Source organism: Vidua macroura, chromosome 23, assembly GCF_024509145.1.
Source record: "Vidua macroura isolate BioBank_ID:100142 chromosome 23, ASM2450914v1, whole genome shotgun sequence".
Classification (NCBI taxonomy): Eukaryota; Metazoa; Chordata; class Aves; order Passeriformes; family Viduidae; genus Vidua; species Vidua macroura.
In genome coordinates this window covers 4539969-4557159 of record NC_071593.1, presented here as the reverse complement: position 1 = coordinate 4557159, position 17191 = coordinate 4539969, and the positions used below count along the sequence as shown (strand labels likewise).

At 48.8% G+C, this 17191-nt stretch overlaps 1 protein-coding gene across 4 annotated transcripts in view; it reads left to right on the top strand.

Annotated features, from left to right (window-relative positions):
• The window catches only part of CAMTA1 (calmodulin binding transcription activator 1), a 237269-nt gene that overhangs the window by 9067 nt on the left and 211011 nt on the right, over window positions 1–17191 (top strand). For all 4 annotated transcript variants that reach the window (XM_053997329.1, XM_053997330.1, XM_053997327.1 and 1 more), the window contains exon 3: window positions 14499–14617. In XM_053997329.1, coding sequence (XP_053853304.1) covers window positions 14499–14617 — 119 coding nt within the window. The remainder of the gene's footprint in view (window positions 1–14498; window positions 14618–17191) is intronic.

Below are 17191 nucleotides of genomic sequence, written 5' to 3'. Positions count from 1 at the left end.
CTCTTCTCACACTTGTGAGAGTATTTTTGTGAAAACACTTGGCATTCCTTGTTCTCAATAATGAAGTAACTTTGTGCAAACAATTCACAAAAATGGGGTTCCAATATTGTCATTATGACTATTAAACCTGTTTGAACTGTTTTCCTTTGTGCTGCTTGCCATAGCAACAGCGATGTGTAATTTGCTGAATATCCATAACAGGATATTTGAATATATTATTAACAGTTTTACTTCTGCATATAGCTCACTATGCCAAATCATCACATTAACCTAATTAACCAAGCCAGACCCACATCTGCCATGGATTGACAATTAAGAATTTTAAAAGAACTTGGTATTTCACCTCCCTTTTAATGATACCAACCCAGACACCAATCAGCGCAGCATTGGCTTTTATCAGTGTGCTGATAAAAATTATTCATGATTCAGACTGCACAAACTCCTGGCACATCTATTGCTGCTTATCAGCTGGATGTTGCTCTATGCGTGTGCCCCTGGAAAGGTAACAGCGAGCAAGTTTATCCCACACCATCCATGCATGGAGTCTTGTGCAGTTCAGTACCTCTCTGCCTTGATAACAATTGGTCTGAGTTTTAAACAGTGGGAGCTGGGGAACTTCAAAGATACCAGCAGCACTTCAATTCAAATGGCTTCTTTCTTATCATTTTATTGAACAGGAATTAAATGAAAATATTTGGGGCTTTGCTGGCATGCTGGATGAAAAAATTCCCCATTTAGTATCTCTGGTATTACACAGGTCACACTGCTGTAAGTAACCTGTGTGTATACATTAACTACGTACTGCTGTAGTAACCTATGTGTACAGAAATAACACCTAACATTAGGTAATTTCAGGTGTGGGAGATTCAGTTCATTAGGGGTTTGTGTCTCCCGGTAGAAAACCTCTTATTGAGGAGGAGAATGAATTAATTATCTAGATGGAACAGAGTTCATACACTGCTTCAAGTAACCCCTTAAAAATGCTTTATTCATCCTCATAGACACAAATTCTCATTGTTTTTACAGACCAGGAAGGATCTGGAAAGCCAGGCAGTGCTCCCCAAGACAGATAGAGCAGGGTACACACTGCTGTGGAGTCAGGGTGGTTGTGTTAGTCCTGGCAGCAGAGCTGTTCCCAACTAGTGCAGCAGCACTTCCTATGTTCCCAGGCTGTGCAGGCCAGGAGAAGGCAGGCAGAGTCCTGAACAACCTTGTCCTTCAGAGCATGGACCTTGTTGCTTTAATGAGCCATAGAAGCACAGAAGGAACTGCTCAAGCCTTGGAGGGAAGAGACAGATGTACACTCGTATGTGCACACACAGAGCTGACTTGGCATTTCATTTAGTTTGTGGGTGATGTCAGGGTGATGTGACCCATGTGGAGTCCCCATGGTTACCTGTCCAAAGGGTGTCAGTGAATACTGCAGCGAGGGCTGTGACTGGAATGAACGGTTGTGCCAGATTCCCTTGGCAAGAACAGGAAGGTTGTTTGTGGCAGCAGTTGCTGTGTGTTTGTGGGGAGCAGCCTGAGTTCCTGCCACTTGCATGGGGGGGGCTGCAAAAACAAACCCAACAGCTCTCCAGCATCCCTGTGTTTGGTACCAGTGAGGAGCTGTGTCAATGTTGGTCCCATCATTTCTCTCATCTCTTTTCATTACTTGGTCTTGCCTGGATACCCACATGGAAACTCAAGCCGCCTAGGAATGCTGGCCTGATATCACAGGGGCTGGAGGTGAGCTGGCTCAGGGCAGAAGCACTGCGGGCTGTGCTCCTTGGCTAAGCCAGGTGCCCATTTCTTGCTGAAGAAGAGGTGGCAAGGCAGGTCTGTCCATAGCTCCAGCACCTGCCACTCTGAGGGGAGTGCTGGGGAAGAACTCAGCATGGACTGGCCCTCCACACCTCTGTGAGGCATCAACCAAAGGCCCCTGACTTGAATCAGGAAGTTGCTTCCTGTCCCTCAGCACCAAGGGATGCCTCTGTTAATCTGATATTATCTTCTGCTATAATGCTAACTATGAAGTACAACAGCTGTATGGCTACATCATGTCTCTGCTAAGCATATGGATCACCTTGAAAGAATAACCAAGGAGAGACATAAATTCCCTAGAATTCCTCAAGAAAATGGTAGCTCTTTGCCAGTGTGGCAACTAGAAAAGTTTCCATTTCCAGCATATTTTGACACGCTGAAGGAAACAACTGTCTTAGCTGATCCTGTGGCTGCATTAGTATTTGTGGGTATTTATAGGACATTGTACCAGATGAGCTTTCTGACCGTCGGGAGTGAGCCTGTCATTCTGGAGCCTCTTCATCAATGTGCCTTTCACGCTCCACGAGATTAGCAGCTGCTGAAAATAGGAAAAAGGAATTTTCCTTTCTTCTGTCTTAGAAGAGGCCCATCACACCATCCTCCTTTCGTCTGGGCTCGGAAACAGCTTCGGTCCTTAGCAAAGCCAAAGCACCAACAGGTCTTTTTAAAGAAGTTCTGCTCCCAGGAGGATCTAAGGGAAAATATCCCTTTTGTGTGTTTAGTCACACACATCAAAGGAAACAACCGTTGCAGTCTTGGTTTGCATTGTGCAGGCATTAGCTGTGGTGCAGTTCTGCAGGGCTCTGCTCAAGGAGGCTGAAGTGCCCGTGCTCATCAAGCTTTGACAGAGATGGGGCAGGCTCAGCCGGGCCAGAACATGCCACTCCTTGGGCTACGTCAGTTTTGAGAAGAAGAGAGCGATTTCCTTCATGTCGTGGGAGCCCCTTCACTCCCCCCCGGCCCCATGCAGTGTATGCTGAGTGGGATCTGTGACACTGTCTCACAGACTGTGCCCGAGGGATGGGCAGGACTCCCTTAAACCCTTAACATCTCCGTTGGCCACCGTAACTTGGTTCTCTCTGCAAATCACAAATCCTCATCTCCCTGCACAGTGCCAAGAACGCCTGTTTCACCCGAGCAACGTGCTTTGCACCCCAGAACGATGCGGTTGTGGAAGAGGGCCTACAGCACCCCGAATATTCAGCACTACTGAAAAATGGGGAGATAACTTTTGCAGCCTCGGGGCCGCCGGTCAGGGCAGGGCAACAGCTCCCGGGCTTCGTCCGCCACTTAGAAAGGGGGTAGAGCCTGGGAGCTGCTCCTCGCTTCTCCGCTCTGGGGGCTCCTCCGTCCCTCCCGGAAGCGCTGGGACCGGCTCAGCGGGGCAGATGCTCTGACCAGGACACGCCGCTTCGGCGTTACTGAGGGCGGTGACAAACGCGGGTCGCAGGTGGCGCCTCGCACAAAACGGCCCTGGGGCGTCTCGGCGGCGGTAATTTCGCTCTCCCGGTGTAGCCTCGGCTCCGGTGCGCGGGGCGGGGCGGCTCCGCCGGGCGGGGACTGGCGGCCGCGCCAATCGCCGCCTTTGTTTGGGGTCACCGGGCGCGGGGGGGGGCGGTGCCCGCCGGGGCCGCGCGCAGCCAGTGGGCGGGGCCGGGGCCGCTGCCGGCCGGGCGGGCCGCGCGCCCCATTGGTGCCGCGCGCCGTCAGTCTGGCGGACGGCGCTGCTGGTTGGCCGCCGGCGCGCGCGGCACCGTGCGTCAGCCGCTTAGTCCCGCCTCCCCCGCGGAGCGATTGGTCCCGGCGGCCGTCGGTTGCGTGCCCTCGGCCCTCGAGTGGCTGCTGCGGCCGTCGATCACGCGTTCCGTCCCGCCCCCGCTCGCCCGCCCAGCGCCGCCGCTGAATGGCTGAGGCGCGTGCCACTGAAGCGCTGCCGCGCTGCCATTGGCGGGGCGCTGTGTCAATCGCGCCCATCCCCTCCGGGGACCCGCCCCCGGCCTGCCACGATTGGCCACCGGGGATGTCAGTGCGGCAGATTGACCAATGGGAGGCGCGGGGCGTGCGCGGTGCGCGCGGGGCGGCCGGGCCGGCGGCGGCGCGGGAGGAGGCGGCGCGCGCCTGGTCCCGGTCGCGAGGAGGCGGAGGAGGATGTGGCGCGCGGAGGGGAAATGGCCGCCGAAAACAAGCCGGAAGGTGAGAACGCGGCCGGGCCGCCCCCGCCCCGCGCCGGGCCCCGCGCCCGGCCTGCCCGCTGGGCCGCCCCCGCCCCCCGCCACGGCCCCGCCGCGGGGCGGTGGCGGCGGCACAGGCCGGGCCGCGCGGCGCGAAGTTTGCGGCGGCGGCGCCCCCGCGGGGCCGGGCCGGGCCGGGCCGGGCCGGACCGGCGGGCGGGCCATGTGCGGCAGCAAGGCCGCGTGGCGCGGGGGCCGCGGCGGCCGAGCCGGGCCGGGCCGGGCCGGGCCCGGGCCCGCCTCCCGCCGCCCGCCGGCACGTGCCCGCCCGCCGCCAACATGGAGGCCCCGGCGGCGCGGCCGGCGCGGGGCCGCCGCTCGCCACGGCCGGGCCGGGCCGCCCCCGCCGCCCCCCCCGCGGCGGCGGCGCACGTGCCTCGCGGGCGCGCGCTCGTCTGAAGCAGGGTGGCCTTGGCCGCGGCCCCGCCAGACCGGGGCCTCCGCGCCGCGGGCGGGCCGGGGGCGGGCGGAGCGGCGGGCGCGAAGGTGAGCGCGGCGCGGGCCCGGCCCCGCCGGGAGCCCCGGGGCGCCCGACTGAGGCCGAAAGTTGCCGGCGCGGCGGGAGCGGGGCCGGCGCGTCCGCAAGGGGGAAGCGCCGCTCTGCTGCCGCTCCTGCCCCCGGCCCGGCGGGAGCGGGGCCGTGGCCCGGGTTCGGCGGGAGGCGGTTTGGATATTTCGCGTTATTTGGGGTAAGTTTGTCCCGGCCGGCTCGGGCAGCGGTGCTACCCCGCACTCCGCCGGCCGGGTGGTCGCGGCCGGTAGCGGTGTCGCCGCCTCCATTTTACAGGGGCGGGAGGAGAGAGCAGAGGGCAGTTCACATCCCCTGCCTAAATCCGGTTGAACATTCCAGCACCCCAAGGATTGGCCTGGTAGTTGGGCACCTCAAGGAACGGTGTTTAGTAGTAAGTAATAGGGATTCTTTTTTCTTTATTCGCCACAGCACATGTACACCCTCGCCTGCAACCCATTTGCATTCTTTACTGGGAAACCCCTTCATAGAATTCACGGGTTCTTATCCCACCTTTTGTCTGGATTTTTTTTCTCAGATTGCTTTGGGAATATATTTTTTGGGTTGTTTCTTGGTGGTTGTAGAGCCCTCTGGGCATAGGTTTGAGTTTTGATTGCGCCGTGAAATTCAAAGGCTCTGCAGAAATCTAAAATTTAAGTAGTAGAGGTGATTTTGAGTGTTGTTGGCTTCATCTTTTACTAATCTCTTTGATGCTCCCAAATCCATTAGTTCGATCTTTGCTTTGGTCTGGAAAACGTCGGGCTTCATTCTTTTCTCACTTGCGTTGAAGTACATGATTAACTGCGCTGAAGTAGTGAAATGCCACCTGGCTAAGAGAGCGAGCGTTCACCTGGACTTCCTGGCTCAGATTGTGACGTTTTCATTCTCTTGGGGGTGACAGTATTGTTACCAAAGCACAGTCGGGTTCGATTTACTTTTCGGGCTTCCTGTGCCAACATACGATGGATTTTTCCGGTGTAAAGCACAGGTTTCAGTGTGCTCAGCTCTGTGAGGCTGCGGCTCTACGGACAAGGCAGGTCAGTGCTCCCTGGCTGGGAAGGTAACTTGTCCTTTCCGCTTGTTATTTACTGCAACTTTTGTCATGTTTGGTCTTGGCAACTAGTTTAAGGGGGCAGCGGGTGAGGTGTGTCTTTGCTGAGCAGCTGTGTTTGCTCTTTCGAGTCGGGCTGTGCAGGAGCTGCCAGTGCCGCCGGTGTGCCTGGCGCTGCTGTCCGGTGTCTCTGCTGGCTGGGCCGGCGCTGTCTCTGCTCTGTGCCCGTGCAGAGCATCGCGGAGGTGGGAGCGGAGCAACCCCGGCTCGGCACCGGCGCCCGGGGTGATCTCGTACGAAGTCACAGAGCTGCTCCCCCGCTGACCTACTTTTGCGGTGGATTTTCAAGGAGACGACATATAAACCATTCATTCCTTAAACCTGAACTCCACCTGTCAGAAACTTAAATGGGAATGCTTTTAAGGCATGATTCAAGCAGAGTGTTTCACCAATAGTGCAGGTGCTGGTGGAGAGAACACAAGTTGCTTTAGATTTTAGTTACTTCAATGAGTTAAAAGCGGATGTAAATGGCAGCTCACGGGCCGGCGCTGCTTTCATTGGGGAGCCGCCTGCTCCATCCCCCCAGCGCGGTGCAGCAGCGACGAGCCTCTGAGCAGCAGCGCACGGCTCTGCAGACCTGCCTGGCTTTGGAGCTCCCTGCCGAGCTGCCGTCGGGGCTTTTTGTGCTCCGGGAGCAGCGGGAGATCCCTGGCGGGAGTTGAGGTTTGGAATGAGGCTGGCGCCGCTGTCCCCTGGCTGCAGGAGAGAGTTCCACGGCTTGGAAAACTCGGGTGAGTTTCCTCTTTTCTGGTTTCCTCGGGCAGGATAAGGCTGCTTCAGTGACCGAGCGGCTCTTGCCATCCTGCAGCAGAGGGTTTGTGGGTTTTGTAGTTCCTGCTGTGTTTTGTGCATCTGAGCTGAGCCGGGAAGACTGACCCTTGGCGGTGCCATCTTGGCAGCTGTGATAGCTCTGAACTTGATCAGGGGGTGCTAAGGAGGGGGTCCTTCTAAAAACTTCCTTTTTCTAATTTAAAATTCAAAAGGGGAAGAATGTACACAGGCGGCCTTTTAATTTTGCGTTCTCACAGCCAGGTACCTCTAACGGAAAGCTTTGCAGAGAGTAGTGCCTGTGTGTTTTTCGTGTGGCTGGCGCAGGGGCCCAGAATTTTGTTGTGTGCTGAGTTCGGTTAGGTGCAGTTGTTGAATTTTCTGTCTGTTAGTTGAGGCAGGGTCATAGGTGGGATGGCAGGAGAAGGTGGTGTTTCTGCCAGCAGCTCCTGAGCTGAGGGTACTGGTGGCGGACTGAAGAGGGCAAGTGGAGCCTCAGATGTTCGTGGCTTTGGAGGAACAACAGCCTTTTGACAACAAAACATTCCAGATTTGGTTGTTAAACAGCAAAATATTCACTTCCTTTGTGGAAGTGTTACCTAAGGTTTTATTACTAAACAAACCTGAACTTAGGATGTGCTGATGGCTGGGGTTGTGTGCTGCAGGATCGGATTGTCACGGGGAGGAGGCAGCATTTGACACTCGGCTCAGTCCACTCCTTGCCCCAGAATTTTTGCTGAATCTCAGCATTGGGATTTTACCAAAATTTCTGTTGTCAGAATTGAAAGCAAACTCTATCCTGGTGAAGTTTCTAGACTTCTTCATGGGCTATCAGCCAACAGGATGGGTTCAGGGAGTGAGTTTCATTCCTTTTTTCCTCATATAGGAGGAACTATATGTTTGTGAGGTCAGTTTTTTGAGTACTTTTGGTACTACAATCCTGTTATTCCTGATGCAAGGCTTAGAACTTGTTTAAAACTCTGTTTTTTAAATTTAATTCTGCATCTCTTCTTGTTAATGATTTTCACAGTTACTTAAAGGTTTTTTGGTTTATTTGTGTTAATTTTAAAGCTACATATGTAGGAAATCTTCCTGGAGACGTATTAACTCAGATTTCATTTTCTGTTTCAGAAAACGATGTAGTGAAGCGATGATGTAGAAGTACAGTTAAATCGGATACCTTTAAATTTAGTATTTAAAGATTCAGTGCTGACCTTACCTTACTAGTGGTCTTAAATGGCTCTTATAAAGACCTCCTTACATTGGTGGGTGTTGTTGGAGGAAGGGGCAGTAGCTATCCTCCCTCTGTCCAGACAGCATTCAGAAAGAGGGAGCTGGAATTTGACCTTTCTTTTTCAATGTCTCTCTGTCTCTGCTTCAATAAGCCACATGTGTCTGAAAGGAAAAAAAACCCAACCAACAAACCCAAACATTGTTAAGGAGTGATACCAGGCTGGGTGGAGTGCTTGTGGAATACCAGGCTGTTTAATTGAAATGCAGTGCTTCCAGCAGCTTCCTGCAGCTTCGGTGTTCCCTGCCTTCCGCTTCCACACCTTGCTGAATTTTCGCTTTGTAGTTTTCTCCCCTCATTTTGCATCCTGTTTTCACCTTCCTTGGCTCCTGGCAGCCCTGTGTTGTGTTAGTGCTGTGTTAAACCCCGTGGGTTTGGAAAGGCAGGTTTGCCTGCGGGTGCTGGTGCCTTTGGGGTACGGCACCTGCCCTATTGCCAGGGCAATGCTGAAGGGCCACTCGGTGCTGGGGAGCAGTCATGGCTCTGGATGAATGACAGCAGACTGTTCTCACTGGACATAGAGTGCTCGCTGTCCTTCTGCTCACAACGCATGCTTTGGTTCAGGGGGCTGGGTTTTTCCAGCCAGCTCTCCAAGTGGGTTTCCAAACTCAAACTCTTTGTGGTATGAAAAGAAAGAAGTTAAAATATCTGTTGCTGGTGGCTGCCAGCCTGTAGGGTCAAAGTAAGTAACTGCCCCAGCCTTAGCCAATATGTGAGGACTTCTGGGAAATGTGTTGGAGTGTTGAGAACATCTGTAGTATTGGAAAGATGGTTGATTTTTTGCTAGACGTGGCCAGTAATATCCACCACTCTTTGACTTCATTGCCATTGAATTTGATGATGTAATTTTAGTGAAAACCAAGGAGTGAAGGAGTTGATGACATGTCTCAACCAGAGTTGGTGGTGGTGAGCAATGGTTTCATCGTTCTGGTGCACTTGTCAGATTCAGCAGCAAAGCAGTGAAAGTCAGGTATGAACATGAGAAGCTACAAGGAGAGGCTGAAGCGACTGCGCTCTTTGAGCACTCCCAAAGTTTGCTTTTAGAGTAGGTCCTTTTAGGCACCTTCTGACTGTAAAGGAATTCTCCTCTTGCTCCATTAGCAAGTGCTTGGAGCCTGCCTAGGTGGGAGAGGGAAAGAGGAGCTTGTTTTGCTGGTGGAGGAAAGTAGACTCCGAAGTGTTGTGCTGGGCGCTGAGCGTATGGCATGAGAAATAAACAGCTGATTGTGTCACCCAGCCCTCAGCCAGTGTGTGGGCCTTCATTAGGGAAAATTTGGTTCTCAACCCTTCCCCAAAATGCGCCCTTTGCAGTTTTACCTAACTAGTGTTCACACTGAATTTAGTTATAAAATGTCAAGAAACTGTATGCTATGTGAAAAGGACAACGGGACTTCGGTGTAGCATGTGGGGAGAACTGGGCCACTGATGCACAACAGCAGCTTTAGCTATATTTGTGTTTCTTATGGTTTTAGAATTGTTTGTAGAGTTTGTCATAGCAACAAAGTATTTATCACAAATATTCCAAGGCACTAAGGCTAGATTCAGTAACTTCTAGAGGAAAATTGTTTTGTTGCTAATCCTTCATACTGCCACCGTTCCTGTGAGTTCCTCCTCATCCTTTCTGGGTTTTTTCCTTCCTCGCTTATTCTGTGCAGGCAGCAGTCATGGCCATGCACATGCTGGTTTGTGTTGGTCTTTTTGCTCCTTTTGTATATTTTTTACCTTTGCCTGAACTGATTAGTCTTTCCTTGGTGCTCCCCTCAGCCCTGGGCTGCATCCTGTGCTGAAGGCCTGGGAATGCATTTGCTCAGCCAGTGTCTGACCGAGTGCTGGCATCCAGCGGAGCCCTGCTGAGACAGCAGCACTGCAGAGCTGGACCTGGTTATCTTCTCTTAGCCACTCTTGATTGATATTTAGAAATCTGCTTTTGTTGCCAAGAGATTTACTACTGTAATGATACAAATATTTCTAGCAAACAGACCAAGAACTGTTGGGTTTGCTTCTGTTGCTGCTTGTTTATGGATGGAAGATGCCGGGATTGAAGTTTAACTGTGAGAAATAGCATGGCAGTCCTGCAGTTGTTTGGATCTGGAGTAATTCTTTGCATTTATTTCTTCCAGGTGGAGTTTGTTGGATCTGTCTGTGTCTGGAGGTCAGCAAGTGACTGGGTGGCTATGGTGGCCTCTGTGCACTGTGTTTTTGTGGCACCACTTGTTCACTGTAGGGCTGCAACTCTGCCACTGCAGTGGTTGGTCAGTGGTGGTAGGGTCAGCTGGATGCCTGTCCCTTCCCCAAATAAGCATGATATTGGGATTTTAGTAGTTTGTTTTCTGCTAAAGTGCCCATTTGTAATGTTTAAACACCTCTTCCCTCTCTTGAGGTTGTTAAGGACATGACTAGCCCTAAGTTATTATTTCATAATAATGGGTTTATAAAACTTGTGTTTGTGAGTTTATAGCTTACTTGTTATTTATTTCCAGAATAGACCTGTCTGCAGATCACCAGCTGATGAACACCCTTTTGGCCATTTCTTTCTTTTTTAATTACATATTATATAGGCAAACTGTGGTAGTTAATGGGGCTGCAGGTCTAAATTCACCTCTAGGATCTCCAAAGATTTAAGAACCAGTTAAAGAAAAAGAAAAGGGGGTAAGGGGTTGTTTGGAGAGTGGGGGTAGAGCATAGACTCTGTGATTTGCTGTTGTGCACTTCAAAGTTTTATGGCCCGTGGTGCATCCCTTGGGAGGATAAAGTGCAAGGAGCATGAAGAAACCCATAAAATGACGAAGGGTTTATGTGGTATAATTAATGTGGAACTTTCCATGAACTTTATAATACTTACACTTTCTTAATTCTACATGAGTTTCTGGTTTGCTAATAAGTAATCTTGAAGATTGCTAATGGAACTTAAATTTTGCACTTTCATCCTGAATTATAACAGGACACATTGTAGGCTGCTGTATTTTAGTCTGTAGCTTCCTTACTTGAGTTCTCAGCTGTGGCTGTGCCTGCCTTGGGAAACATTTTTGAGCTGTGGCCAGCTCTGCACTAAAAACCCCCGTGTTGATAGAGCTTTACTGGCAAATCCTTCCCGTGCCAGTGTGGCTCTGCTTGCACAGACACTTTTTATTGACACTGGATTGATTTGCAGATCTTGGTGTTGTTAGTTGCACCCGTGGCAAAAATAAATGAGGAGAAGGTTCAAGTAAAAATCTGGATTTGCAGAGTAAAACCAAATCAGTGCTGGGATGTTGCAGCTCCTGCTTTTACCTACCGAAGAAAATTTTACTTGGCGATAAATGGAGGAGTTTGCCTGCTGGGTACTCTGCCTGCCGTGCTGGATGAGCAGGGCTGCAGAGCAATGTGGACCCTTGTTCTTCTGCCTTCACCAGGAGCCCCCATGGTGGTGGATGGGCTCATCAGCTGCACTAGCAATGGCAGATTTGATGTGAGGGGGCGTTGCTCCACCTCCTTAAAAATGTCATGGTGTTATTTGTGAGGAACAGGACCAGGAAATTTGGAAGAACGGGAACTCTTGTTCCACCAGTACCCTCAGTGCTACTGGGTGAATAATCCTCTTCTCCTCTCCTGTTCCCAGCTTCCCCAGACATTCCTCCCTGTAGGAATATATTGTGTAATTCCAGAGGACTGAGAAGCAAGTTTGAAGGCAAATTTGTGTACATCGTTTGGGACTATGGGTTCATTCCAGAGGACTGAGAAGCAAGTTGGAAAGCAAGTGTGTGTACATCATTTGGGGCTTTGGGTTCTTCACTCTCATAGCTGGTTGGCTGATTTCATCCTTTTCCAAGGTCAGACCTGGTTTAGAGGTCACTGGATTTAGGATTTGCATCCATACTGTGATGGCTGTGTGTTGTTCTGACCGCACGGCTTCAGGAGTCCATAACGAAAAGCTGGTTGGATTGAGGCAGGAGGCAGTTGTTTTTCACATAGGGGATTTTTTTGGAGTGAGGAAATGCCATTGCTAAATGCAGCAAAGGGAGGCATCCGTGAGATGTAGTCGTGTTACAGGATGGTGAGAATGACCTTCCATTGCTGTAATAACAGAAGGTGGGAGATGCTAACAACAGGAGTTGGAAGGTTTAGCGTCAGCAAGTTCTGACAACTTCTACCAAAACATTTTAAAGGGCTCTATTATCCATAGGCACTTTCTGGATTAATAATACTGATAATTGATGACAATGGAAGAAAGTTAATAAAACGAGCTGAATAATTAGAGGTCTGCCAGCCCTGCAAAATAATGGAATGAGTGATAGAGGGCTTGACTGATACGGAGGTAAGGGGAAGTAATACAATTAATGTCAATTAAAATGTGCCCATGGAAAATAAGCTGATGAGATGTAACTGGGATGTAGTTTGGCTGATAAAAGCAATAATGTGTGCTGTAAAATACTTTGCGCCTTAATGAATTGAATGTAGAGCAGTGCAATGTTTTGAATGAGAAATGGAAATGGTGTAAAATGAATGCAGGGAGTGGGAAGTGAGTAGTGGCTGCACTGGGAGGTGGATCTGGAAATGGCTGGGAGCTGCTGGCATGGCAGGCCTTGCTTGGCTCTGGTCTTTGCCACAGGCAAGTTGTGATTTTGTGGATAACCCCAGGTATCACAACTTGGGTGTCTGTGAGGCTTTGAGTGGCCCAAGTGTAGGGAAATAGCGGTGACAGTCATACGGGCAGAGGATTGGCTGGGGAAAGCATGTGGCCAAAACCCCTGTAGAGCTGATGATATCTTTTGAGGCTACCTAGAACAGAGGCTAGACAGTGTTAAAGGAATAAAGTAGATTTATTAAAAGGCCATCCAAGAATACACCTTGGGCAGTTCTAGAGCCTGACCGAAGCTACACCCAAGATGGACGGTGGGTCACGAGTTTTCACACTTTTATAAGTTTTGGTCCACTTACATATTGGGATTAATTACAATTGTCTGATTACAGCTTTAGGTTATGCAGTCCCATCCTCCCAGTTTGCTCTCTTCAGTTCGCTATTGTTTACGCTTTTTGGGCCTGAAGCTGCAACGGTTGGTTCTTGAGCTGGAAAAGGATTGTTTTGTGTGACTGAACTGTGAGGAGAACTTGCTAACACTTTATATGGAGTTCAGAGTTATATACTAATGCAGTACAGAATCTGACAAATATGAAAGCTAAAACTAAAGGCAACAGAGTCATGGTCTGAAATACTCAATATCCAGATAGAAATCCTGGAATGGCGTAATGGAGAGCACCCTCTCCCTGATTTCTTTAGCAGTCCAGCAGAAATCAATCCTGCCTGGCTGCTCCTTGCCCAGGAGGAAGTTGGGAAGTGGCAGCCCTGTTGATTTAGTCCAACACAGTTGCACAGTAAAGTTCCCAGTAACTCAGGGAGCGTGCAGGACTCATAAATTACAGAGCAGCTCACGTTTATCATACACATCGCTGCTTATCTTGTAAACTCATCTGCTGGGCTTGCACGAGCAGTTGATTTAACAGCATGTATATTGTTGAACTTGACACATCCAAGAGTCTAATCAAGCTTTAAGAATACCAGGGATGTCTGGATGCTGGTGTGAAGTCTCTGCAATCCTAAGTAATTCCTAAGATCGTGGGCCAGGCTCGGTCGGGTTCACTGCAGGTCACAGGGAATGTCTGTGTTGTACGGAATTGCAGAGGAGTTTTATCATAGTGCTGGCATGTGCTTTAGGATATAAAATGGTTATATGTGTAAAATGAAGTTAATATCCTTTTTCTGTACATTTCCAACTGGGAAATGACTATAAATTAATTTTGTAGGGTAAAATGCCAGTGAGTAACTGTACTGCTTGTGTAGCACTGCCCAGGATGTGTCATGGGATGCATGAGGCTGGTGGAAGATGACAGAGATATGGTGTGTTTGGAGGGAGAACAGATCAAGTTCTGCATTGTGGACAGTCTCTCTTATGCTGCTGTTCCAGTTCCCTTTCCTGTGGGGACTGATTTGGTTGATAAACACGTGGTTTTCATGGGTGCTTTGATTCTTTCAATGGTCTTAGAGAGCGATAGACACCTTCAAGGTGCTGCTGGTGTGGGCTTTTTGGGATTTGGGTCTTTTAAGGGGAATTGATGCACCTTCTACATATTTAGCAGTAAAAAAGAATAATTTTGTATTATTTAGAATTTCTGCTTTTGAAACCCTTGAGCATGGTGAGATAGGAAAATTTCCATTCCTCTTCCTCACTCTTATGTTGAGGAACTACATTTACTTTCTGAGTTGTGAATGGAAATAGAAGTAACCTGTGTTTGATCAGGTATGGAGTGTTTTAGTTTTAAATGAACTAAGAGAGCTTGAGTTGCATTTCTGCTGCAGCTTGACAAAATTATAGCAGGTGCTGGGGCTCCGTGCTTATTTACTTGCAAATCCTGTCAAGTGTGAACTTCATTTATGACTTCCCTGGCAGGTCGTGCCGCTGTGGTCACAGCTTCTACAGTGTTTTGTTGCTGTTGCTTTTAAAATTTGCCACTGAGGGAAATAATGAGCTAAAATAGCCACAGGTAAGCGCACGCAGGCTCCTTGTGTCCAAATCCATTGAAGTTCTTCTAAAACTTTGCAACGGAAATAATTAAACTGTATTTATATTTCTGAAATAAAGTTGCAGTTTCAACAGAAAAAGCTGTTATTTGTCTTATTGGCATGGCAAATTGCTCTTTTTGGACAGGAGAACTGGGGGGGTTTCCAAGTCTTGTCATCGCTTGAGTCTCCTGGTTGCAGCCATCCATTCTCCTGTATATACATCATGTGTCTCCTCTTTTTTCTAGATGATCATGGGAACAGCAATGGCAGTCATGTAAAAATCTTTTTACCGAAGAAGCTGCTTGAATGTCTACCAAAATGTTCAAGTTTACCGAAAGAGAGGCACCGCTGGAACACTAACGAGGTAGTTAAATCTCTTACTTATTCTTAAATGTACCAGCTTACTTAATGCTTATGGATTATTTCGTAAGAGCATGCCGTGCAAGTTACAGGATATGAATTCCCTGGCTCTGGAACCTGTTCCATAAATAATGAGTCCTAGTACGTACTGAAAGTAAGCTTTAAGTGAGACTTGAAGGCAAATGTGGAAGTTGACTTCTATTTTAGACTTCTAGGAGTCTATTGCTTGTGTGTGTGACTTGTCTCAGAGTCCAATTTCACATCACCTTAATGACCTGTTTCAAAATGGTTTAAAATTAGATAGGTGTGTTTGTACCATGAGGAATAAAGTGTTACTTTCCTGTGCACGAAGACTTATGAACAAAAAAGTGGTGTGTGTTCTTTCCTGCTGCCCAGGGTCCTGGGAAATAACCAGCTTACCTCTGTCTGAGTTGAGAATCTCGTTAAGAATAAGGAAAACATAGAACATAGAACATGGCTGTTTTTTACTGGAATCCAGTTACTCTTGAGTATGCTGGTTCACAGATCACCTGTTACTGCATTATGGTTGGGGTAATTTAAATAAAAAAGAAGTCTTTTAAATTCTGTGGACCAAGGTGAAGTTAAAGAATAACCTAGGTAGCTCTACAATCCCTAGGCTTTATTCCTGCTGTGCAGCAATGCTGAATGTCCCATGGCAATACCCACAGTGTGTAGTTTTAGTTTTTAGTAGCTCTGTCTTGCCATATTTATGGGAATCACTTAATAATAGAGGAAATCCACTTAGAGAAATTACTGTAAAACTCCAGTTAGTGTCTGCTTGTTGAGAGCTGACTGGTCCTGTTCCTCTGATCCCTCGTTTGTAGATCTAAACTTGTTAACAGAACCTGTGCTCATGAGTTTAACACCTGCAAGTGGCAGCTGAGTGCAGGATCAAACACAGCTCACTTCTGTGTGTGTGTTTGCTGAGCGTAGAATCAATAACAGAGCAGTGACTGTGTGTATTTTTCAAAATTGGAGTCCTTACCCCTCTTCCTTTTGGTGTCTGGAAGTTACAATCAGGTATTTATTTTTAACATACCCAGTACTGTGAGAGAATGAATCGGGTCTTCGGGGCAGTTGCTGGCCTTGGCTTTTTTGTGTAGGTGTTTTTGTCATGGATCATTTGAATTAAAATGTAAATCATAGAAAATGTGGGTTGCAGTTTATTCTGTGATAGTGTTTGTATTGATGGGGACAGGGCATGGAGCAGTGACAATTCTAGTGGCTCTGACAGATGATGTTTGGACAAACACAGCTGGGGGCAAGCAAGCTCTGCACAGGTTTGTGACAGAATGATGCTCTTCCCTCTTACTGTAAAGAGCTGCTTGTGGTGGGGTTTAGTCACTTTAATGTTGCTGCTGTCCCCAGTGCAGAACTTTGTGCACACGTGGCTTTGGGTAGGATTGGTGTGTGGAGCTTCCTGTGAGCGCAGGATGTGGCAAAGTTCATTATGCAGCTGAAAACAGTTATTATTCATGAGCAGAAGCAGGAATGTGTAGGTGCTTGGTGTGGTGTATTAGGTTAGAGGGGAATTTGGTAGCGTGGCTGTTCTCCTAAGGGTCGTGTCAGTGTTTTTGGGAGCAAGGATTGAGCAGCTCTGCCGGTGCTCGCCAGTATATTGCTGGCGTGGGATTATCTGGTGCTGTAATTCTGGATGGATTGTTTGCTGATCGACACAGGTCATCAGCTGAGACATTAAAACCAGATTCAGCCCCTGACAGTCTTATTGAATGTCAGATTCCTGTCTCTCATTTGTATCCCCTCTTCACAAATCTCTCACTGAGGCTGTTATGCCATGGGGATGTGGAGCTGGGTCTGTCCATGGGTTGTAGCTCGTGCTGACTCTGCCAGCCTTTGTGGTGTGGCTGGTGCAGTATCCCTGTTGCATGATTTAAATGAAAGAGCTTTTCTTGTGGCCAGAGATTTTTTGGCCCCACTAGCTCAGAGGGGGGGAAAAATAGAAAAAGCCAGAGTCTTATGCCTAGATGAAGTCTTGGAAATTTGTGTTAATTACGGGGGAGGAAGGAGCTGAGCTTCCAGATTTTACTGCCTTCCCCACCCCCAATCTGAAAGTTTAATTCTGTGCACTGTTATAAAACTTGAAATTTTCTTAGGGTATAATTGAATAATAATGTTGGACCACATTCCCGAGGCATTCCTAAGGGAATAATTTTTTCATCTTGAGTACACAGGTGTTCTGCCTGTGCTAGTGAAGACAGAAGTTGTAAAATAGAGAAGAAAAAGTTGTATTTTTATACAGTGTTATTTCCAGAATTTTTGTACTGATTTCAGAATCCTTTGTCCTGTGTTTGAGGTGTCTCCTGGACAGGGAAGTTTAGTAAAAGATGGAAAAGAAATGAAATGCCTAAACAACTTACAGATCTGAACACGTGTGACAATGCTGTCCTCTCTCAAATGGTGCATGTTGGGCAGTCACGGGTGTCAAGTCTCACCACGAGCTGCAGAGCCTGAGTGTAGCAGACATTGGTGTTGGGTTCATCCCCAGGGTGGTGGGGGCCAAACCCCCTAACCCAGCCACAACCCGACTCCTAAGCGT